At 40.1% G+C, this 24,837-nt stretch overlaps 5 protein-coding genes across 5 annotated transcripts in view; 3 read left to right on the forward strand and 2 right to left on the reverse strand.

The window, feature by feature from the left end:
- MELLADRAFT_104527 (uncharacterized protein) overlaps positions 1 to 113 on the forward strand; it is a gene marked incomplete at both ends in the record, with an annotated part of 4,728 nt that extends 4,615 nt beyond the window's left edge. Inside the window, one exon of the mRNA XM_007407494.1 lies at positions 72 to 113. Within this exon, the coding sequence (XP_007407556.1) occupies positions 72 to 113 (42 nt within the window). The remainder of the gene's footprint in view (positions 1 to 71) is intronic.
- Positions 114 to 273: 160 nt separating this feature from the next.
- Positions 274 to 1,441, reverse strand: MELLADRAFT_104528 (uncharacterized protein; the record flags this gene model as incomplete). Its single annotated transcript, XM_007407498.1, has 3 exons — positions 274 to 699; positions 764 to 1,368; positions 1,438 to 1,441. 3 exons carry the CDS (start codon positions 1,439 to 1,441, stop codon positions 274 to 276), a joined length of 1,035 nt encoding a protein of 344 aa, XP_007407560.1.
- Positions 1,442 to 3,945: 2,504 nt separating this feature from the next.
- MELLADRAFT_42703 (uncharacterized protein) lies at positions 3,946 to 6,037 on the reverse strand (the record flags this gene model as incomplete). Its single annotated transcript, XM_007407497.1, has 6 exons — positions 3,946 to 4,397; positions 4,462 to 4,682; positions 4,748 to 5,048; positions 5,132 to 5,389; positions 5,460 to 5,539; positions 5,600 to 6,037. The coding sequence occupies 6 exons, from the start codon at positions 5,916 to 5,918 to the stop codon at positions 4,287 to 4,289; spliced, it is 1,290 nt and encodes a 429-aa protein (XP_007407559.1).
- Positions 6,038 to 20,341: 14,304 nt separating this feature from the next.
- Positions 20,342 to 22,280, forward strand: MELLADRAFT_96479 (uncharacterized protein; the record flags this gene model as incomplete). The annotated part of the gene is made up of 5 exons (XM_007407495.1): positions 20,342 to 20,886; positions 20,969 to 21,048; positions 21,114 to 21,514; positions 21,584 to 21,872; positions 21,937 to 22,280. 5 exons carry the CDS (start codon positions 20,342 to 20,344, stop codon positions 22,278 to 22,280), a joined length of 1,659 nt encoding a protein of 552 aa, XP_007407557.1.
- Positions 22,281 to 23,320: 1,040 nt separating this feature from the next.
- MELLADRAFT_96480 (uncharacterized protein) lies at positions 23,321 to 24,817 on the forward strand (the record flags this gene model as incomplete). The annotated part of the gene is made up of 5 exons (XM_007407496.1): positions 23,321 to 23,391; positions 23,453 to 23,543; positions 23,604 to 23,758; positions 23,849 to 23,947; positions 24,019 to 24,817. The coding sequence occupies 5 exons, from the start codon at positions 23,321 to 23,323 to the stop codon at positions 24,815 to 24,817; spliced, it is 1,215 nt and encodes a 404-aa protein (XP_007407558.1).
- Between the last annotated feature and the right edge of the window lie 20 nt (positions 24,818 to 24,837).

A 24,837-nucleotide genomic window follows, 5' to 3' on the forward strand; every position in this document is an offset into this window, starting at 1 on the left:
TCCGAAGCATGGTGACTAATGACCATAACATACCCATAAAATGATGTTGAGCTTATAATTGAATTTGATAGGGCATCTGGGACATGGCTTCGTCGGGATTCGGTGAAATTTAGGCCTTTTTATATTTTATAATACATACATAATCACTACGTAGATTGACTTCAAAATATTTGTATTTACAGCTTAACCAAGTTGGATATCTTGAACAGACAAATAAAGAAACTGATCATATTGAAACTTTTACATGAATACATATGTGCCAAACTAATGCTATCATTCAAGTAACTCATTGATTACTGATGGTAGAGAAGCCAAAAGTGATGATGGAGCCTTCATATCCAATGAGTCTCTCTGTTCATCAGTCAAGGCAGAGATAAAGAGAGGATCATAACAGTTTGATGGCAAACCACGACACACAGCAGCGGCGGGATTGACCAATGCTGCTTCAAGTCGGCATTGATCAAATCTTTGACTTGCCAAAAGAAGGGTACTTGTCTCCAACTTGTATTTGAAAGAAACACGATTGATTTGATGTAGAAGGCTTGTGTATTGTACGCTGCGCCACACCAATCCTTTAGTAGGATGTTGGATTGCATCGGGTTCCCATTCAGTGTCGGAACAACAATCAGAGCTCGGAAGAAGATCTGAAGCTTCTGGACATAGATGACGATCCACTGTCTCTTTTCGATAAGTAAATAACTGATGAAAGAAACAGAGATTCAGTATCAGTTTGAAACCAATAGATAAAAGTACATAAACTGACCTGTCTCTTTTTTCGCTCTCGTTCTCTGAGTAATAATTTTTCAGGCCTGCGGCGACCAATACGGATCTCTTGAGAACGCCCTCGCATCCATCGGAGCACTAGCCCAATGCAAATAGGTACAGTGGCATAGGTGGGATCGATACCTTTTCTTTTGAAGGCGCCTTGACTTTTTGCGTAGAGCCAATGTTTCACTATAAAGAGGGCCATTGTACGATTCCAGAGGCTGCTATCTAAGTCGTCCCAATTGAATGTAAATCGCAGAACCCCGTGATTACTCAAATCAAGAAGAAAAAGTTCTTTAAATTTGGCAAGATCTTCCGCCGTGCCGTCAGTTGGAACCGTTTGTGATTGAAACACTTGGTGATCTGATAGTAAGTTGGATTGTTTAGGTGCACGTAATTGGCCAAGCTCTTCGTGATTCGGTTTCATTGGATACACTGGGTTTTCCTTCGTAAATCCCAGGAGAAGCCTTGTGAATGCAGCAATCGAGTGACTGATCCTGGCATTGGCCTTTGGAAGAGTCTGGGCAACTGAGGCATTTGATGCCTTCAGCGATCTAACTGGAACTCCCTTCTTCCAATTGTTCGATGGCTTCAATCCTCCGGCTTGGAGAGAACAATAGATTGCGTTAAAATCCAAGCAATAGGCTGGTGGACAAGGAAAGTTTCACTCACCCATTTTGGATTTGCTCAGATCAATCTAAGGATATTTGGCAGTAACGATAAAATCTAAGAGGACTGAAGTAGTTGCTCGCATGAATCACATATCATGTAAGGTGCTTGATTGTAGATTCTTTGTGATTTGCGATTGAGCGATTCGAAAGAACCTTTCATCAAAGGAGTACAAGCAAATTATCTAAAGACCATTTGTAAAAGGATAATACATCAGGATAAACCCCACTGAGAGTGTTAAAAGTCCCTCTGAACAAAGCTCAAACATGATGAAAGGGACAAATCAACAGCTGAGCTATGAAGAAACCTGGATGAATCATAAATTGATCAAGAAAACCTGGTTTGCTCGCGTCGACGCATCAACAGGAAACGGGCTTGGTGATTGTTCTGACATCGTAGGCTTCATCTCCACTGGAGCATGAACACGCCTCTCCTCATTTGCAGCTAGGGCAGCTCTTCCTGCCATTCTTGCTACACGACAGGTAGCCTAGGATCAGGGGTCGCGACAAGCCTTTCAACAATGCGCTTACGTCGGGCCATCCAGAGGATATCCTCGGCCGTTCTTGTGGCAACACTTCTTAAGACGAATGTGTTCCTAATTCGACGTGGTACGTGTGTAGACAATTGATAACTAGAGAGGAAAAGGGAAAGCCAAATGAGTTGGAAAGGGTTTAATAGTGAAGTACTAACCTAATGATGAAATGTCTTCTCCATCGATGTCGTCATCAGACGACGTACTTGGGTTTTTACGACCTTTCCCCTTGTCTTTCGGCGGAGAAGGTCTCCAGGATCCGTCTCGTTCCGTGTCTGAGGATCCTCTCATGTTTGGGCCATCCAATACCTCCGGTTGTATCTCTTCGCCGTTGATATTACCTCCGGTTATCAATAGCTCATCTTCTTCCTCTTCCTCCTGAATTTAGTCATCTCTATTCTTCCTCTTGTAACTTCTCTTCGGATTTTCTAGACTTGGGCCTGGTTCCACTCCAGTTGCAATCGAAGTTGACCTTGTTAGCCTAGCTTCTGCTTGAGCGATTCTTGCATCCATCGTAATAGATTATATTAAAAATTTTTTCCGAATGTGTTCGAAAAAAGGAGATGAATTATCTTGGTTGAGATTAATTATAAATTGAGCCTTGACGTTGTCTTGCGAGGTGAAAAAGGTTTTTGTTGAGAATTCTAGGATTCCAAAATGAAATTCTCAACTTGGTTGGCGCAATTTCTCGTGCGCGTGTGCATGCACATTTTCACCTCCGCTAAGTCACCGTGGGCATAGGAACCACTGCGTGCCTTGCGGTTCCCTCAAACCACCTGTGGCTTTTTCCGACTCTAATTGGGCTGGTTGTACAATCACTCGTCGTTCTACTTCTGGATACACATTCATCTTCAATGGAGGAGCAATTAGTTGGCGATGCAAAAAGCAACCGACTGTAGCACTCTCTTCTACTGAAGCGGAGTATAAAGGTTTCTTAGATGCTGGACAAGAAGGAATGTGGGTTCGGCGGCTTATGTCTGATTTTGGTTACGATCAACTTATATCAACAACACTTTTTGGCGACAATCAAGGCTCAATAGCACTATCTCGCAATCCCGTTTTTCACAGTCGTACTAAACATGTCGAAATTCATTTTCATTGGATCAGAGAGAAAATTCAGGATAAAAGTCTGGACATCAAATTTTGCTCTACTAATGATATGATCGCTGACATTCTCACTAAGTCTCTCGACAAGTCTAAACTCCAACAATTTAGGAGAGATCTTGGTTTGCTTGAAGACACAGTAGTTTAGCTAACGAGGGGGGGTTTCGTAGTTAAATCTGGATCAGCCAATTCTATTCTAGTTTTGACCAGATTAATCTCTTTTTCTTTGTTGCGCTAAACACTTTTCATATTTCATTTTTGACCGACTTAGCTTAAACATTTGAATACAGACTTGAAAGGCAGCTCATTTTCTACGTACCTGATGGCTTATGGATAGAGATGGAAATGAAATGGTTTGGACTAAGATGAAACAGTAGCGTGGAATGTGTGATGGATTTGTAGGCCCTTATGAGACTTTTTCTGTATAAATACCGTCTTTGTATAGCCTTGTATTTCTTTCTTCACTTACTCATCTCGCTATTTCTGATTTCGTCCACAACCTTCCTAAACTTTCCACTCTCACATCGTCAGGTGTGTATTCTCTGCTTGTTGTCGATAATTCCAACAAAGCATTATCTTAACACTAGCGCTTTTAGCCCATATTTTGGTTTTTGCCACTTTCTGCCCCTTCCAGATTCAGGAGCATACGAAAGGTCAGTCTATGCACTGCCAGCATAGATGCCTCGGGTTGAGAAATCCGAGGCATCATCGGAGGCAGATCCTCCGACAAACCTTGTCCGAGGTATTTGCCCAAGGTATTTTTTTGCCCTGAGAATTACCTCGGATCAAAACCTCGGGAAGCTTCTGTCCGAGGTTTTGCATCCGAGGATACCTCGGATTACAAAATCCGAGGTAAATATGTTGGTGGTGATGTAGACAACTATAAAAAGAACAGAATCTGGTTTCACAACAGACACCCCTCTTACAATCATAGAACACATACACACTTGAATAAAGAATGATATTGCATCAAAAGCAGAGTAACAAATACTTTGATAAGAGTAATGAGGAGATGGTGGGACAATGGTAGTACAACACTGAAGGATCAGTGCAGGAGAAGACGACATCTGACTAGAATGAAAGAAAGATACTGAAAGAGAGGAACAATTTGGTCGGTCCAGTGGATGGAAAGTGTCTCGAGGAATAGTCCTGGGATAGCTTTGAAGGAAGTGTGCTTATTCAAAGATAGACTCTAATCCTGACATTGAAGCATCATTTAACGAGCTTTGGCGAAACCGACAGCGTTACGGCCGAGGTCATAGACAGTGTACCACTTTCGGAGGAAAGTGTCACCGATGATCCATAACTCGCCAACGTTAGGGGGCATCTGCATTGGGTGAAGAAACAATTGAGTGCATGTAGTAGAAGAGTACGGGGAAAACAAAACTTACATCGAGGCCAGAGAAAGATGAGATACAGGTGCCTTGAACCTGTAAGATGTAATCTTCAGCGGTGATAGTGAAGTCCTTACCGGCGAAGGTGAAGGTGAGATCAGGCAAAGTGGGGATCTTGTCACAGTCAACAGTGTATTGTCCAGACCAGCTCTTCTTGGCTCCGAGTGATGCGTTGATAATCTCGGCAGTATCGGTAGGTAAGGCAATCAAAGAGGTACCTACGTAGCGTCGCCATGTATTAGAACAATTTCAGCAACACGCGAGACGCCATGTGGAAACTCACCAGTATCAATGGCAGCACCAACGTTGACCAACTTCATCTCTTCTTTTCCAAATCTGACACCCTCAAGGGCGACTTCCCAGTAACCACGACGACGCACGGGTGCGTAGTGGATGTCACCCTCATAGTGAGCTTCATCGATACCACCAAAGATGGCCTCACCACCCTGGTTATCAACACCACTTTCGTGAGAGGTACCGAGATAGAAAGCAAAGACAGGTTCGTCCAAGAGACCTTGTTCAATCATCTCGTAGAATGGTGGGACGGTGTGTAAGACGGAGATAGTGTCATATCCAAGACCGAGCTGCAAATTGCAAATGAATGGAAAGTTCAGCAAGATTGGCAAGCTGATGGCCACCTTCTTAAGTAGCGCAAGATCAAACGTACGATTCCGTCAAACTTGCCAAAGGCAAAAGCCAAACCAGGCTCTTTGGTAGACTCAGCAAAGTCAGTGTCTCGAATCTCGAGATCACCAATCCTAACCACATCGTTACTGATGACACCCTCGAGGGAACCTGATCCATATCGAATTTGGAATTCGGTTCCATTGGCTTTGTAGGATGAAGAAGCCTCGCAATCGTACTTGGAATGTAAAAAGCACGCGATCGAGGTACAGCGGGTGGAAGGAACCCATAAATTTGAGGACTGTGACGATAGTGTTCAAGAACTAATATCAGTGGCTGGCATATCAAGTCAAGACGAGTGAGCTGCTCACCCCAGTGTCCAAGATCACTTTGAAAGATTGTGGTGGAGTACCAATGGTGATCTCAGAAAAGTATTGAGCGTTCAAATAATCTAGAGGTGGATGGTGTCACTTATATGGGATTATGTGATGTCAAGAGATAAGCGACTCACTGCTGAGGGGCACATCATGGTTTATAGCCTCGAATTCTTCTTCTTCGATCATTTGGATGTTCATCTCACCCTTTTGACCTTTTCCTTGAGCAGGACGACCGTATCTGAACTTGTTTTGAGCAAATCCATTACCGTCGAGGTCTCCAAAGTACTTTTGAGTGAGCCAAGCAGCTTGAGATTGTAGATTGTTGAGTGCAGTCTGAGAGTTGAAAGAAGAAGAAGCTGGCATTTTGTGAAGTTTCATTTTGTGTTTACCAGCAGAAGTAGCAGGAATGGTGACTGCCAAAGCAGCCACAACAGCTGCAGCGGTTGACTTCATGGTTGCGATGTCTTAACTAGTAACTTTCAAGAGAGAAGTGAAGATTGTTTGAGATTGAGAGTGGTTGAGCAGACGAGGAGATAAGGGATTGAGAGGAAGTCCTAGTAAAGAAGGTCGATATGGAAAGGGGCAAAGGGAACTTTATAAATCAAACTAATTTGAATTAAATTACATACAACATTACATGTATGTACATATAGATTATCAGTCAGCATAAACATAACTATCTATTAAGTCTACGCGTTATGTGATCTGTACAGATTAACAGCTTTTTAGTGAGAGTCGATCAAGACTCGGGCGTGAGATTGAAGTTCAAATCAAGATCATGGGAGCGATGACGACGCACAAGTCACATCATGGCGCCATGGCTCGCTCATCTTATCCGCTCATCCTGCGCACAAAACCTTCCTCGATTTTTTTGAGATGATGTTAAGGCTGCGTCAGGCTGACCTTGAGTCTTTTCAAAGAGTAGAAGACAAAATTCAAATCAGGAGTTGAGCGTGACGCTTGAAAAGTAAGCACTGATGTATGTATGTAACCCATTTGACCCTCGAGGTTACGACTGAGAGCGCCCTAACTGACAATTTTTTTGGCCATCAGTCTTAAGTGTTTGGGCGGAAGAAAAAGAGGAGTTCATGTAGGGCTCCTTATTTGTAAGGAGAAGATGTGCAACTCCACAAAGGTATTACTACCACATCTTGAGGAAAAAGACAAAAAGCAAGTCACTCAAAAGCTTATTGACAACAAGGACTAGTGAAAAGGGTTGGAAAGATAAGCAGACTTTACAATTTCTTGAATCCCAAGGAAAACCTTGAATTAACTTTTTGAGCCCCATCCAAACATCCAAAGCATGCACATCTGAGAAAATCTTTGAGAAATTTATGTATTTCAATCCACCCTTTTGGTTGGTGCTGAGAGAATCATATGTTGGAAAATATATGTGTTCAAAAGCTTCCTTGGTAGGCCTCAAAGTTGCCTAGGAATGGTCTCAAGATCAGGCCAATTTTTATGTGTGGTCTCTTGAGCGCAAGATCTGAGCAGAAGATTCGAGGGAATGTTCACTTAAGGAATTTCTGACCAGAAACCACATTCTGTAAGTTTTTTGATGCCAAAATGAAACATGCACCACCAAATAGACACTTTGGAACTTGCAGAATGTGATTTCTCACCACTAATTGCTTAAGTACACCCTAAATGAATCATGCAATACTCAATGGCAACCTTAGTCTACTCTTGAGTCTGGAAATTGTATGCATTGGGGTGATCTTGAGCCTCCTGACAGCACAAACCACAGGCTCAACAGAGCCCATACCCAGAACCCCTGTGAAACAGGCCCAGATGGGAGATAACAAACAAAGGGGAAACACACATGGTGAGACAAAACACCAAATATTACCCAATCAAATCACAGAAGAAAAGCCAAAGGAGCTTGTGTGATCTTTACCAATGGCTCCTTCATACTGGTGGTTGTAGGAGGGACCACAGTGGCAATGGAAGGTGGGTTGACAAGTCATGCCTATGGGCCAATTGTGGGTGTTTCTAAGTATGAAATTGAATGAATGGCGCTGATACTTGGATGTTATTGGTCTCACATGTCATGAGTGGAGAAGATCGGATTGAACTTTAGAATCAGAAAACAGGAATTGGATTAGAATCAGAATCTGTCAATAAGGAAGCTTGTTGAGCAAGGAAATTTCCCATGTAATAGTTGATGAATAACTATTACGGGTTGATTACATATGTGTTACATATGTAGGACAGCAGTTGACAATATTGATCAAGAGAGAAATAGCAGAATAAAGACCAGATCCGTGGTTACTAACTGTAAAAGGGCTTACACGGAACTTGTAAGGGCTTTTGAAGGTTGATATGGACAGATTGATTGGTTTATGGAGCTATGTAAACTTGATTTGTTATTGTAAAGGATGAAGAACAAAATAAATAAAACAAAAGCAAGGGCTTATATACCCGTCAGAACAAGCAGAAAGTGCACAGCAACATAAGAAAAATACAACAAGGAGGCTGATGTGAACATCTCCTGTTATCAACTGATCACTGATCCATAGATGATCACATGTGATTATCACAATAAGATCTGTGTGTGCAATGATTTACTTTTTAGTATGATTGATCTTGAATTCCCATGATCCCTGATTCACCCTTGTGATTCATTCTAGTACAACCCTTCCTTTTAGCACAAGAGCCCTAGACATCCCTGATTGGCCGCCATCACACACCAAGAAGATCAGTTTTAGATGAACAGCTACTAAGTTGGGTTCCCAATCCAGTTCAGTTGCTTGAACTAGGACTACACATGGTTATTAGAAAGATTATCATACAACAAAGCACACAGGATCATATTCCAAATTGATCAGCGTATTATTTATTTATTTGAATAATGTGTATATTGTTAAATATCACATAGAAAAAGAAGCAATAGAAAATGAATAACTAGAAAAAATAACTGAATATGAAATCATAACACTGAAGGCACAGCCCAGTTTCTTGGCAAAACTGGATTAAACCCCTAAGACAAGCTGTACACTAAGACTCCAACCCCCTTAGGCTCAGCTGTTCCGGACCCCACCTCTCTTCATGGCCTGTCAAACCACTATGAATTCTAGATAATTTCTATTTCTTCCAGTTATATAACAAACCAATTTGTTCCTCTCATCTTTCCTGTTCATCAATGATATCACGGTGTTGTGGCAAGCAATTCTCAAGACTCAAGGATAGACTCAAGGACAGACTCAAGGACTTGTTGCATTTGCCAAAGAAGTTTGTGACTACAAAAGTTGTTTGATCATGGATACTACTTGGAGAGATGTGCATCAATGTCTTTCAGCTACTCATTGAAGAAACGGAGGAGTCAGGGTAAAACAGAAAACAACAACAAAAAACAAACTCCAAATTCAATTTCACAACAATCAAATTGTAAGTTGTCAATTCCTCATTTTCATAATCAACAGAATGAACTTGTCAAAAAGAGAAAACTAACAATAACATTTCTTTTGAAAGCTGATTCACCAGATCAAGCCCAATCAAGTCCCGGACGCTCATCACAAGTAAAAAAACCAATTCAAAGTCAGCCAGAATCGAATCTACATTCAGATTCACCTTCATCAGATTGTTATCGAGAGAAATCTAAAAGATTAATCGGGTCTAAAAAAACAAATTCGCACGCTTAAAACTAAATCAACGACTAATCAAAACACCAAACAACAACAAGCTCAAGAGATTGCTCATGATCATGATGAAGGTGTAAGGGGTAATAGAGAATAAGCAAATCGAGTTAAATGAGATTATATCATCTCACAAGATAATGATCTTTTAGTCGGTCTTGATCCTTTTTTAGCTACTTCTCTTGAAAATGTATTAACAATTGTTCTGGAACCATTCGATTAGATTTGATCCAGAAGGGTAGCTCAGCTATTGAACGTACTCTAAAAGATTTGATCGAGATGTACAAAGGTCAAATTCGATTCAAACCAATTCAAACGAAGAAGCCAAAGGAATTGCGCTTATGATCAATTGTATTCTAAGAGTTAGTACGGTGATCCCCTCAATAAGCTTGCCCTGATTATTAAAGTTGAATATTTGTCTTTTTGAATGAAATAGGGTTGTGGTTGCAATAATAGTATTGATCAAGATGAAGCCTTGGATCTAGATGCAGTGCCTGAAAGATTAGATGATTTACAAGAAGAATTCAAAAAGGTTAGTAAGACACTAACACTGCGCCAAATTGCAAATTTACCGTGGAGTTTAGAAAATTGAGTAGACATAGAAAATTATAGAGAAGCTGGCAAGGGTCAGAAAAATATGAAAAAATAATGGGAGGGCCCTTTGATGCATTCCAACTGTCTGGCATATTTTTTCATATTTCTAAAACCACAATGCATATAACACTACACAAAATATAATATCTCCTGGGCAGAAAATATAAAAACCAACAAACAGTGATATTGAGCAGTCTTGGAGAGAGACAAAAATACACAAAAATATGCATATTGTTCCTATGGCTGAGACCTTGGATTTGAGTATTGTTTTGTATTTTTAGTGTGCAGATTGTTGACTGTACTAACAAAAAACCTCCCAGTTTCTCAGATTACAACCTGTAACACAGATTGGAATTTGGCCAAGGGGTGACAAGGGGATATCTGGAATTCTATATCCCTCATATCTTTTGCAATTCTGGGTCAAAACACTTGATAGTTATCTGATTAGGAAGCCATGAAATGCATGTGAATGTTATGTTAATGCATCAAATCTGTAGCTCCGCTACAAAAAAACCTATTTGTCTTCGAAACAATTTCCTATATATCCACATAGATATTCTTTGGGATTAGATGCAGGTTTTTTGTCTCAATGAAAGATATAGTCACAGAGTTTGGCTTTCCAATGAGCAAAAAATCAAGTGGTCTGACCAAGAATTGACAAAGATATAAGGGATTGTTGAATTCAAATTATGCCCTCCAATGTCTGTTACAGGTTGTAATCCAACAATCCTGGAGGTTTTTTGTTAGTACAATCAACAATTCTCACACAAAAAATACAAAAAAATACTCAAATCCAAGGTCTCAGCCATAGGAAAAATATGCATATTTTTGTGTATTTTTGTCTCTCTCCAAGACTGCTCAATATCACTGTTTGTTGGTTTTTATATTTTCTGCCCAGGAGATATTATATTTTGTGTAGTGTTATATGCATTGTGGTTTTAAAAATATGAAAAAATATGCCAGACAATCAGAATGCATCAAAGGGCCCTCCCATTATTTGTTCATATTTTTCTGACCCTTGCCAGCTTCTCTATAATTTTCTATGTCTACTCAATTTTCTAAACTCCACGGTAAATTTGCAATTTGGCGTAGTGTAAACTCTAACCCTTCAAAACAATCGATTTGATATACTCCTACTTTTGTTTCTTTGTCTTTAATTTTATATGAAACTCATTTAATGAACTCATTACAAACAATTGATTTGATATACTCCTACTTTTGTTTTTTGTTTGGTTGAATGAGTTCATTTATTGATGTATTAATTCAAGTTAGTTTGGAATTCAATCGATTAAATAAAAAACATTTAGATCTTAAAAACAAAAATCATCATAATAATCGATCTGGAATTGATGAAAGATTAAATGAATGGGAAAAAAGGAAAAGTTTGGTAAGTGATCAGAAAGAGAGTCTTGAGAATCAAATTAATGATTTCTTTGATGGGTTAGTCAAGTTAATTTTTTATGGATGATGAAGAAGCAGGAGATTGATAAAGTTGATTTTCTTCTGCAGTGTTTTTGTTCATCAATATCGAGACTCAGATCCCAAGGTTTGGATTGAATGTGTTAAGCTTTAGGACAACAGACGAATCAACTTACTGATAATTTTTTGGGTGGTCATTATCTATGATATTTGGGTTGGGTCTTGACTGATACTGTGAGAATCTTTCTCATTCCTCTACCACAGCATCTACTCTTCTATGAGTCTGAAACCTGTTTCCTTTGATCAATATAGAATAAGGAAGCCAGATTTGAAGCCATGAAATCTTTAAAGAATTTATACTGCCAAGAAGATGATCTAGGACCAATGCAAAATTTCACAACCCAATTTAAATCAAGATTTTTAGAAATCACAATAGGAGAACCTGAAATCAATACAAGATGTTTAGCAATTGAAATCTTAACAATTGTAGATTCGCATGAAGGAATTTTAGAAAGTTTACAAAGAAATCAATTGATGAAATTAATCTTTGATCAAGGAACTTGAGTAAGGAAATTGATTAGTAAATTTTTTAAACACTTTTTGAATGAAGTTTATGATTCCGAAAGAATTAAAAGTGGAACAAATACTTTAAAATGTAATAAGAACTTTTTGAAAATTGATTCTTCAAAAAATTAAAACTATTTTTTCATATAGATTGAACCACAAGTTTTAAAGAAATGAAAAATCAAGAAGAATTGGAATTATTAATCACAACGTTTACAAAATCAATATGTTTTGATATAATTGAATTTGAACATTCAAATTTAATTTTGTCAACCTTTAATCAATTTGGTCATGATGAACTTGATCTAAGTATTGAGTGTTGAAATTTTAATTGGCTTTTTGAAAGGATTTTGTTTTGGAAATGAAATAGTGATTCAATTTGAAAGGAAAAAAGAAAAGTTGGCTAGAAATGTTCCAGAAAGTTTCGAAGAGGTTAGGGCCTGTTCGGCTGGATTTCGAAAAAATTGTTACACAAAAACAATTTTTTGTTTACCAAACAGTTGACCAAATCGGTCAACAAAAAATCGAGATGGAGGGGCAAATGAGCCCAAAAACTCTTTTTGGTCTGAAAAACAGCCTCAGGGCTGTTTTTCAAAATTGAAGATGTTTTGATCAAAAACCGTTTTTGGCCAAATACGGTTTTTGGCTTTGGTGGAGTATTTGGCCAAAAACCGTATTTGGTTTCCAGCCGAACAGGCCCTTAGTTTTTTGATTTTTCAACTTTCTTCAATATTTGTTTCTCTTTTCTTGATGCTCTTGAAACACATAATTGGGTATGGATTTTATGGCTGATGTTATGATACTTTTTTTTTAAAAAAAGTCATTTATTTTCAAATTAGAAATTGATTCAGAAGATCAATTTTCAAAGGTTTCAAAATTATTGGGTTCTACTATTGTAATCAGAGGATCACGCTTATGTATTAAGTTAATTCTGAATTCAAAACCTTATATAATTTTACATCAAGAGTTATTCAAATGGGTTTTCCCAAGAATGATTCAATTTCAAGAAAAAGATGGGAATGAACCAGATAAGTTTGAATTTTATAAAGGAGTGGTTTCACTTATCATTGGTATGGATGGTAGAGCTGTATTAAAGATGTAAGTTTCTTTTTGGTTGGGTTTTGGGGTTCATTTTATGTTTGAACTGATGGTTTTTTCTTTTGATAGTAAATCTTTGATTGATCTTTCTTTGGAAAAGAATGGAATTGAAATTCCAGCTAATTCTAAATCCTGGGATCCTTATCATACTTATATTAAACTAGGATCCCACTATTTAGAGCCCTCGGAACAGTATCCGGCGCCCCCTCTCGGGTCGGACACCAGGCTACAAACACTTCAGGTGCCCCTTTTAAAAAAAGGGGCTCCTGATTGGGGCTCCCACATTTCATCTCATCTTGTGTATTTATACTTATCCTCCATTGTTCATTGAAGGATTTCCTCTTTTGTATTTACATGATACACCTTTAACCTTGAACCCTCTGAAGTAAGCGAAGTAAAATACTGAGCCAATGTCACTTCGATGATAGTCCGAGAAGCTGAGCTTGATAAGCACACAAGACCACATGCATCGGCATGAACATATCTTATGCATCGGGGGTTGATACGAGATATCGGTCTTAAAACATAAGATGGGACATTGGTAGATAATACATCATTTTGACTGGACCGAAGATATACGAGGCAAAAAAGGGGATTGTTAATGCCTCAAATATGTAAGCTCAACTCAACTCTTTTGAATTTGAATTGAGACTATCCCAGTCAAAAAAGAATAGATTTAAAAAGAATCAACTCGGCTTCTTGTCCTTGTTTTTCCCATCAAGAGCGCTGAATGCTAATCTATACGGCAAGCTCCTGACAGTATCTTTAGCCGTCTTGATGTTCAAGAACCCAAACAAAGATGTTTGAATATTTTCATTGCTTTAATTTCAGTTATACAAGACTACACCGTGCTAGAAAGTGTACAAAGATGAAGTTTGTTTTGAACAAGTGTTGAGTAAGTGTAATGACTCATTCAGTTGGGCCCTTGAGTTTGATATCTGGTTCCTGAAAAACAAGGGAAGAAATCAGTATAGGAAATGGTTTGGCAATATATACAAAGGAAACTGTTTGGACAGACCAAGATTTCATTGCAAGTTGATTGGTGAGTGAGATGACATCAAACACCATATGGTTACCTTCTAAGGTATCTTTAATCGGCTCAAAGACTTGACCTAAACCTTTGTCATCTACATTGTTTAAAAAACGTTCAACGGTTTTGAACATCTGCTATTTAGTTTGAGTAAAGTGAGTAAATGTTTTTAAAACATGACATAAAGTGTAAAACCTGAGTTATGTAGATTCGATAAAGCTGGAGGATCCAAGTTTGTTGGTTTCGATGACCTACAGTGAAATGAGAAACATTCAAGTTGAGGTAATGCTGACAGTGATCTTGATATTGAGTCTAGATTGGGAGTTCTTGATGCTGATCCTATGCTGAGTCTAGATCAGATTTGAATTTTGAGTCATATCTTGTCTTGGATGAGATTAGTAATGATTTTAAATGTTTGATGGTTTTATAAGCTTGAATTTATCAAGGAGGAACTGCTAGGTTGATGTAAGGTTGATGGGTGTGTTGAAGGTTGTTGTTTGAAGTTTGAATATGTGATCAGTGGGGGGGACAGGAAAGAAGGAAAAGTTCAACAAGGAGTGACTTGAGGGGCCGATGTCCGTGCAGTCATGGGGCCGGTCCGGGCGCAAAAGAACTTAGGTGCCCTTTCATTTGCTTCAATGATGTTTGTTGCCCCATCGAGGATGGAAGGGCACCAAAAATGTCAAATAAAGGGCTCATCTGTGAAGTTGTGCCCCCGTGAGGAGCCCTCAAGGAGCCCTCAGGGTCCGACTCAGCAAAACTTAGGCTGATAGTGCTCGGGTTTTGACGGGCCACACGGGTATTGATCAAAACTCGAGGGGCGCCGGATATTGCCCAAGGGGGCGCTAAATAGTGGGATCCTTAAACTATATTAAACTATATTAAACAATTGATTTCAATCATGGCTAAAGATCCAAGTGAGTACACTACCACTGACCTGCTATTTGTCAAATCATCCACATTCAACAAAAAGAAGAAGTCAAAGTAGTCAACTTGAATGTGTTTTGATTGCAAGTAATTCACCTTCTATAATTCAATCAATCCTTCATCTTCTAAACATGATCAATTAAATCATAAATCTTCACTTATTTCTGTTATGAGCCCTATTCTGAGAGGATGAGAAGTCATCAGAATGATGATGAAGAAGAAGAAGAAGGAAATGAAACTGTTGAAGTTGGAATTGAACAAAGTGAAGGTAGTAAAAAACAAAAGGTCGGGAATGGAAAAGGAAAAGGAAAAGAAGTTCAAAGTAGTGATGATCAAGAAGAGGAAGAAGAAGATGATCATGATAATGGATCTAAAATTAGTTTAGCTGAAGTTAAACCTAGAGCTCACAGAGCATTAAGGAAATAAAAAGACAAAAACAAATTGGGTTCATGGTTTTAATCTTTGGGGTTTTTTGAGATTATTTTTCCCTATATTGTTTATTATTTTTTGATTAAAAACTTGAAAAAATTATCTTGGTTTTTGTTTTGTAAAATTTATTAGTGTGTCATGATGTGTTGGAAAAAGTAGTAGTTTATTATTATATAAAGTATATGTATTTAAAGCATCCAATGATGCATAGATTTCCTTTTTTTGTACGTTTCATTGATCTTTTTCAAAAAAGGGCAAAGAGAATGTGATTCCATATAGTTTTTATTGAAAGAATTGGTATGCTTAGTTTTTGATTGAGTTTTCAAAACAAGAAGTGATGGTATAATTATAGATTTGGGGTTTGGATGAAGGTTTAGGGCACCCACTATGGGTGCCGTAACAAGGTGATTTAGTGTTACTGTAACACCAAAATTCAGACAGGTCCACTATGGACCTGTTTTACACTTGCAGTCCCTACGACTGCATCAAGTATTGCAGTCTGCGTGTTCAGATCTACGCAAGCCTACAACATGATTTATTGTGGGATAATTGGTCAACAACTGCGGTTTTCAAAACCTCAGACTTCAAAACATCACAATTCAAGACTTCAAAGCTCAATGTTCAAACCTCAACACCTCAACTTCAAAGTGCAAACTTTAAAAACCTTCCTCAAACTCATACAAGTATGAGGGAGTGGTGGAGGTGGTGGGAGCTCATTGAAGAGGCAGTCAAAGACCAATTGGTCATAGTTCTGCTGCTCATCATTGTTGTTTAAAAACTTCAAAAGACGGTTGATTTGTTTTTTCAAGGAGCTTGCAGCAGGCATTTGATGGATATCTTGCTGGATTAAATTTATGAAAATAAGTTATTTTGTTTGACAATCATACCACTGTGGACCTGATTGATTCACAGTGATTTATCATTGGCAAAGCAGACATCACATCAATTCATAGTGGATTTCATGTGTTTACCAATTTAGTTGTTACACGCATGATCAAATTTTGCACTCAGGAACGCAAAAGCTACCATGAATCACCCTCACCATAGTGGGTGCTCTTAATATGATATGATGTGATATGCTTCTTTCTAAAAAGGATTTAATGAGAATGAGTTTGATTTTTCCAATCTTGCAACTTTATGAGAGTGCAAGTCTAAGTTTATCTGAACCAATGCTTATTCAACAAGTTACACTCTTCCATTGCTTCCACAATTTTTTCAGATCTCAGAATTCAAAGGTTATTTGAATTTGGTTCTTGAGGCAAATCTCATGTAGCACTTGAAGTTGAACAAGTAGGAGTCATTCCGAGGGATTACCTGGAACCATTCCTTGGCATACATCCAGGCCAAAGGTAACTTTAGGTAGCATTCAATTTCAACCTCACTGAGCTGTAAGCCAAACTCTTTCCATCAGATGAGTGAATACCATCTACAGAGGTTGATCACGTGTTGGTTTTGGGCAAGTGGTTCATGAAGAAGAATGGGCCTGGCAACTAGATGTTACTCAGACCAATTGGTTTGCAAGACTGCTTTAATATACCTCTAGGCACATCATCTTGGTTTATATCGCAGGGTAGAATGATGGTCACAGCCTTAGATAGTTGCAACTTTGTAAGGCTCAAGTGATATTTCAGGTGAGGAATCGAATGCTAAGCAATTCATTTAAGATGCTGCAATGATCATGTGACGCAGTGCGACACCCCTTAAGACCTACTCCAATTAAAATATGTATATAATTATTCTTCTTTCAACCTTGTTGTATTCTGCATTTCTTGAGGGTCATCACCGGAGTGAAAGACTGACTTGGAATTCCTCTCAACTATCCAAAGAGCTTCTACCACCATATATTTATATCCTTGTGAACCAAACACTGTAGAGCTGACCAGACTCACAAGAACACAGAAGTCAATTGTCTCAAACTCAAAGATGTCATCATGTGTTTTGCAGGGCAGGTGACCATTGCCACAACTTGAAACCAGGACTTGGAAAAGCAGGAGCAATATAATTGGCAACTAGGCTAAGCAAATGGAACAATGAAAGCAGTGGGAGCTGGATAATTTAGCTAAAAAACCTGTACACTACATTTGCTCAACCACATAACAAAGGAAACAGGTTGGAACAAGTATCTTGAGTGCAATGCTGCCAGCCAATGTTCAGTACGGAATGTGAGACGTTCCAAAGTGACAATGCAAAATTTCAAAAATCAAAAATCACAATTCCCGGGTGCAAAATTCAAAAATCAAAGACAAAACTCCAGAAAATACTCAAATACAGGGATAAAACCCCTGTACTGGGGTAAAAGTCATGGCAGAAACCCCTTTTTGCCCAAATTTCCAGTGGTCGACACCGTTTTCATTGCATTGTCACCTTTCAACAAAAAGTACCAGCAACACCAAAAATCAAAAAATCAAAAAACCAAAAACCAAAAAATACATTTATCAAACTGTACAATTCAAACACCGATGTTAGATGCTACTGCAGCCAAAAACCACATGTTGGCCAACTAGCTACAAGCTCGGTCTCACAGGTATCAACACCTCCGACCGGAGACATTCTACCATCTGTCTCAAGAGCTTCAAAGTACCTGCTTCCTGTCTCGCTCTCCTCCAAAACCTCTTTCATCATCATCAATCTTTGTCAACCGTCCTCAATCTTCTTCTTTCTTCGTCAACCGTCCTTGATCTTCCTCAATCTTTGTCAACCGTCCTCGATCTTCTTCTTTCTTTGTCAACTGTCCTCGATCTTCTTATTTCTTCGTCAACCGTCTCATATCTTCTTCTCTCTTCGTCAACCTTCCTTGATCTTCCTTGATCTTCGTCAACCGTCCTTGATCTTCCTTGATCTTCCTTGATCTTCGTCAACTGTCTTTGATATTCCTCGATCTTTGTCAACCGTCCTCGATCTTCCTCAATCTTCTTCAATCTTCGTCGACTGTCCTCAATCTTCTTCGACTGTCCTCAATCTTCTTCTTTCTTTGTCAACCGTCCTCAATCTTCCTCAATCTTCGACAACCGTCCTCAATCTTCTTCAATCTTCGTTGACCGTCCCCAACCTTCTTCTTTCTTTGTCGACTGTCCTTGATCTTCCTCAATATTTGTCAACCGTCCTCAATCTTCTTAGACCATCCTCGATCTTCTTTGATTATCCTGAATATTCCTCGACCGTCCTCAATCTTCTGCAATCCTCATCCAAACACCTTCAGTCTCCATCACCAACTACACACCAACATGCCAGCGAAAATATCTGATGAAATCTTGCGACCGCTTGTGGAAGAAGCTGTGGCTAACAACTGGCCAGCACAAACAGTATGCAACACTGTTTGGCAACGGCACAACATCCGAGTATGTGTAAGAACTGTTAGAAGACGGATCAAAGAATGGGACTTGAAACAACAAGGAAATTATGATGTGGAGGTTGTAAAGGATGCAGTATTAGATAATTACAAACAATCTCTGAACCAAAAGCAAGCTCTCATTGCCCTCAAAAACAAACACAACATCATCATCAGCCGGTCAACTTTAGCTCGAGTTGAGAAGCAACTCAATCTTCACCGCCAAAAGGATGATCTTGACATGGGTGTAGTAACATATGCCACCGTATGTAACAAGATTGAAGAACTTCAGATTGAATATGGAAATGTACTTGGAATCAAGAGTATCAAGAAGATGCTAGCTCAGGAACACGAGCTTCACATCCAACGGCAAGTGTTTGGCCCTTCTTGATTCATTTTGCTCTGATGCTAATTACATTCCAAATCCTCTTTTATATAGTGATGTTATTGCGGCTATTATGAAGGCAATGGACCCAGATGCTGTCAGAATGCGAGCTGCTCATAAACTCAAGCGACGGGAATACTATGCGGGCGGTCCCAATGAGGTTTGGGCTTCCGATGGACACGACAAGTTGATTAACTTTGGAATTGGTATATATGGTTTCATTGATTGCTGGTCTCGAAAGATCTTGGGACTTCATGCTCATGTCACCAACAGCGACCCCCGCCATGTTGACTTGTGGTATCTGGGGCTTGTAAAAAAGCAAGGTGGCATTCCCAAAAAGCTCACCACAGATCGAGGAACTGAGACTGTTCCTCTTGCGGGACATCAACTTTATTTCAGAGAAACTTACGGTTCCAGAGCTCCAAACTGGCCGTATCAACAATATGTTCCATCCCCTTGTAACCAAAACATTGAGTGCTTCTGGGACAAAATGACTTGTGGACGGACTGGAAATATCAAAGCTAAAATTCAAGAGCACATTGATCAAGATTTATATGATCAATATGATCCAATGGCTAGGTGAAGCTCCTTTTTTTTCTTTGGTGATTCCATGCTGAAATCTTTATTGTTGCTTTTCAGGGCCTTGTTTCTCCACCTATTTATCCCTGTCTTTCAACGAGCTCTGGACAAATGGGTCAAGTTTTACAATGGTTTCTGCAGACGATACAACAAGCGGTCTAAATTACCTACGGGATGTTCACCTGTGCGCACCAGAACGCACCAAATGTATAGGATGATACAGCCTGATGTATCATCGCATGTACTTAGAAAAATCCTCTATAGAATTAGCTAGTTGCTAGCTGCTCCTAGGGTAACCTGCAGCACTCAACAAAATTGGCTAAGTCCCCACTCTCACAAGGGGACCCCCTTTGCCGCCTCACGTACTTACAAGTAATATTACTACCTGAGCAAAACAAATTACCACTCCAGTAAAAAGCTCACCACTTCAGCAAGAAACTCACCACCGAAGTTCAAATTTCACCACCACACAAAAAAATCACCACCGAATCAACAAAAACTTACCATTTCACACAAATATCACCATTGAAACAACAAAATCACCATTACTTCACCAATATCACTACCAGATTTGAAATCTCACCACCGCATGAACAGAATCACCATCACACCAAAAAAGTCACCATTGATTCGAAAAAAAACTCACCACCACATCTAATGATTTATCACCGCATCAATTCAAATTACCACCTCAGACCAAAAACTCACTACCTATACACCGCATAACCTCATTATAATTAACCTCGCGGCCTCTCATATTACTACTCACAAGATGTCTCCTCAACATTCAATCCCAAAGTCTCATCATTTCAACTCTTCAAACCATTCCATCTGCCATTATCCATCTTCAAGTATAAACTACGCATCGTTTCAGACTTAATTGCCAACATGCGACCTGGACTTCGAAGGGCTCGGGCAGCGTCCTCGCCACCTCCTTCTAGTCATGACCCTGATTCTCAAAGTGACACTGGCAGCGAATGGCAGTTGCCTCCCTCTATTGTTCGACCTACCACTCAACGTAACCCTCTACCTATCACTACAACCGTCCGCCAACAACGAGCGACCGAAAGTCAAACTCAAGCTCAAGGACGAACCCGCTCTCGCAAACGAGCACGACCCAACGAAGATGATGATGACAAAATTGAACAAGACGAAGATCACGCCAATGAAAACACAACAATCGAAAATGATAACGCTCCTGACGCTGACATTGACGACACAGTGCCCACCTTTAGCAACTACCGAGCCTTGGGCCAAGAGTGGGGAATGCCGCGCGCTGAAAAAGAGCTGGCGTCACTCACCTTTACGAAGAACAACCGTATATCTGCCACCGGTCTCTATGAAGCGCAGGCTCTTCAATCCAACTATGAATTGGATAAGACGATGCTGTGCCTAGTCCTGAAGTGCAGCCGACGAGTATTGGATGGAGCTTTGTAAGTAACACACCGTTCCCTTACCTCCCTGGACGGAATGTCACTTAACTAATATTACAATTTCTTACGATATCCTTACTAGACTCGAGGGACCATTATCTCGGGAGCCCAATATGTATACCAACTATCAAACCTATAGCATTGCGGCCACGAAAACTCCCAGTAAGCACGATTAATGAGCCATACAAATCCTCCACTAAACAATCTCAATTCTGCATCTCCCTTAGTGCCACCCAAAGGTGTATCAACTGGCTTTAAGGAGCGCAACGCGATTGTCGGCTCCACGTGGTCCTCCTACAACGATGAAGAACACGAAATTTTCACTCCTCGTCTATTTGAAAGATTATGTGTGGCAACGAGCGAGGCTTATGCACTTACTAAGACCCCTCTCGGAATCAATCCTTGTCTTCCGGTTGAAGAGGCGTCTACTAAAACCCCGGCTTCCACCATAGAACCACTTAGCGAAGAAGAACTCAATCAATATGTACCGGTTTTTGAGCGCCTGGTCAATCTGACAAAAGTCTCCCACGACTTGTACCAGGGTCGATTGTGGAGACACAGTGGCAAGTACAAAAATCAGTCCATGGAGAAGCTAATGAACTTCAAAATCAGCAAAATTATACGCCAGGTAAGATCCCTTCAAATAATCACATGTAATCCTACTTACACAATTATCCTCCATCTGTGATCAATTCAGCTACACGTATTGAAGGAACACTTCAATCTCCAATTCCACCTGCTTGTGGCAAGTTGGAACCCAGCCACTTCCGCACCCCGTGCTCTTTTTCAGGAAGAGTATACCTCTTGTGCACGGTGGGCCCGTGATCAGCAAAAGGTCCATCTCCTCGAGTGTTTTGCTTTCGAAGCAACGAAAGCTCCACAGCATCTGCGCTCTAAACGACTTGATCCCAAGCCCATGTCGGAAGGTGCAGCGCGTCAAGGACAAAGACGCATGGAACTTGCGCATGCCCTTAATGATTTGATAGGTGAGCATTAATCTTAGCTCCTTTCTAATGCAGTATCACAGCGCTGATGAACACTTCTGAAAAGCCCCACATCTTCGTGGAGGATATCAGGGCAGAGGTGATGCACATCCCAAAGTCCCGAATTTGAAGGCCGCCTTTGCAGCCAAGACCTTCCGCGGGGATATCAAGCTCACCTTTCAATGCACTCCTCAGAGCCGTATCACTGACCTCATGATCTCCAAGGGCCCTGGTCACCTTTCAAATGACGAAGTTGAAATTTGGATTGATGATATCAGATTGAAAAATTACACCATTATAGCCCTGCGCGCGAGCTCCCATATAACAAAAAGCGAAAATGACGAAACTAGTATGTCACAAGAACCATCTCAAACCGATTTAGCCGAGGAGAGTGTTAGAATATCCGAGTGATTACCCACAAAACACAAGTAGAAAGAATTTTATTATTTTTGGTCTCAACTATCTTTTTCAGTATTAACCTACTCAATTGAGTATCTTTATACTTATTCCAGTAACCACTCGTTTTTGTACGGATCTAACCATAGATTAGAACATTGGAGCTTTTAGTACCTTACTTGAAGATTCCATTTATTGTCATTGTTGGTAAATATTATCTTTGGCAAGGAATAACCATATTGTCAAACTACCCATGGTTGAGTAAATACCATTTATAAATTTTCACACCGGTTATGTTTTGTGTAAAATCTTTATGATGTGTACACTTCTATACATACCATACATAAGGAGTAACTACTTGTTACGTAGTGATTTCGCCTCAATATTCAAGTCATATGAAGGTCTTAAGATAATAACTCTAATTACATAAACATAAACACTCTCTAGCCCTCAGTAAGTAGTATTGTTCCAATATTTAAGTATTATACCATCAAGTTACAAGTACCATGTGGCGGTAACCTATTTGTTTGTCCGCACACCCCACCCTTCGCTCCGACATCCCATATCGTTTCATTCATCTAACCAATCGCTCACTGGTAAGTTTTTCCATTCTTTCATTTCCAACTCGCTCGCTGTGATTGTTTGTATTCCACACGGTTGCAACCAATCAGTTCGATCAAACACTAACAATTGTAAACTTCATGAACAGGGCAATAGCAATCGATCAGTCATCCCTGGCTATATTGGATCATCTTCGGACATAAATACTCTTCGCTTAGTAAGCCATGTTTTCAAAGCGCCCTTTCATTCATCCATTATCAGGTACCTTGCGCGGATTAGAAGACTACTTAAAAGAGTGGCAGGTTTTGATTTTACTTACTGGGTGGCATACGGCTTCTGCATAACCTGATGTCTACCCAATTGTTGTGAAAGATCTATTTGCCCCTTGACGAGTTTTTTCCGACTCCAACCAAGGTACCTATAACTCCATTCAATACTGACTGCATGCTTGTCTTTGTATGTGATTGCTTTTGGACATTTTAAACCCAGGTAAAATGTCAACGGACCTCGATCCTGGTTGGGAGAAACGAAAGAGGGATAAATTCCCTGTTGTTTTGAATGCGAAGTAAGGTGATATCTACAATGTATTTGATCGAAACAGCAAACTAACTTCACCCCCTGTTCAGTGACTCCTCGGCATTGCCTGGTGTTAAATTTCTGTCAGATTTGCTGAAGCCAATTGATGTCAAGCGCCAAACTGGTTTCAGTGATAACGATGTAAGCTGCTTTGTTATTACTTCGGCTGCGATTCTCGTTCATTAACATCCTCACTTATAGCTTCCCCAACCTTTCCGTATGGCGAAATCTTACGCTCATGTCCCTCACGAGTTTCTCGCACCAGATGGCTTCCCAAGCACGGGCAATTGGCTTAATCCCGCCTGCCAATTTGCTGTACTTGGGCCTGATGGGATTTTGGGGAAAGGAAGACTTGTGTAAGCAAAACGAAGCTGTACCGCTATTTCGAATATTGGTACGAAGGACTCTAACTGTTATGCATTTACATTACAAAAACCATTTTCCAGGCAAAGGGCTTTGGATTACTTCCACGAGCAGGGTTATGAAAATGTACCCGACCCAATGCCACTTTCTGTGAAGACACATGGTGATAAAAAAACCGGGACGTGAGTAAAACTCCTACGTCTTTAAAAAGTGTACTAATATCGAATTAAATTCTCCCTTGTCCGTATCATAGTCGCTATCCTGCAAAGGCTGCCATGTTCATGGCTGCAAAGCAGGCCGATCAGTCCGCCCACTCGGTGAAGAGAACTTTTGATCGCAAGTTCACCAGGTTCAACGACCCAATTCTACCATTCGAATCCCACGAAAGGACCATGGAAATCATCTCAAATCTCTATACCGTTGTCACTCACGGTTGTGGACAATTCGTTGATCGGGAATCAAAGAAGCTCATCTGCACCTTTTCTTATGAGGACTTGGAATCTATTACATCTGAGGAACGTGATGAACACCAAAAGGACGTAAATACCATATTAATGGCTACAAAGTTATTCAGAAGGTTACCACTTCCTCCTAAAGAAACTATCCTAAATGCACCGGCTATATCGACTGCTCCTACATCATCTTCCAGGATTAAAGTACCCTTTGCTGACGTAACGCAAGCTCTCATGGACGAAACCCTGCCCCGGTGCCTAACTCCTTATGAAAATCAAACGCCATCCCCTCTTACTTCATTGGCCTCTTCACCCCTAAGTTCTCTCCCACCTTTGGAATGCGGGGATACCGAAATGATTGATGTTATGGTTAATGCCCCTTCCAAGGCCTCACCTGCTGATCATATTCATTCATCACCACTCTCCTCAGTCGATTCATCGCCTCTATCTTCACTCCCACCTTCGGATTCCGAGGACACTGACATGGAGGATATCGAGGAATCCGTTAGGGATCATGCTGAAGACCCTACTACACATTTAGATCAGAGTTCGACCGCGGTGAAGCCCAAGAAAGCCAGGACAACGAATGGAGCCCTATAGCGGGGAAGATGGTGGATCCT

Source organism: Melampsora larici-populina (assembly GCF_000204055.1).
Source record: "Melampsora larici-populina 98AG31 unplaced genomic scaffold MELLAscaffold_9, whole genome shotgun sequence".
Classification (NCBI taxonomy): Eukaryota; Fungi; Basidiomycota; class Pucciniomycetes; order Pucciniales; family Melampsoraceae; genus Melampsora; species Melampsora laricis-populina.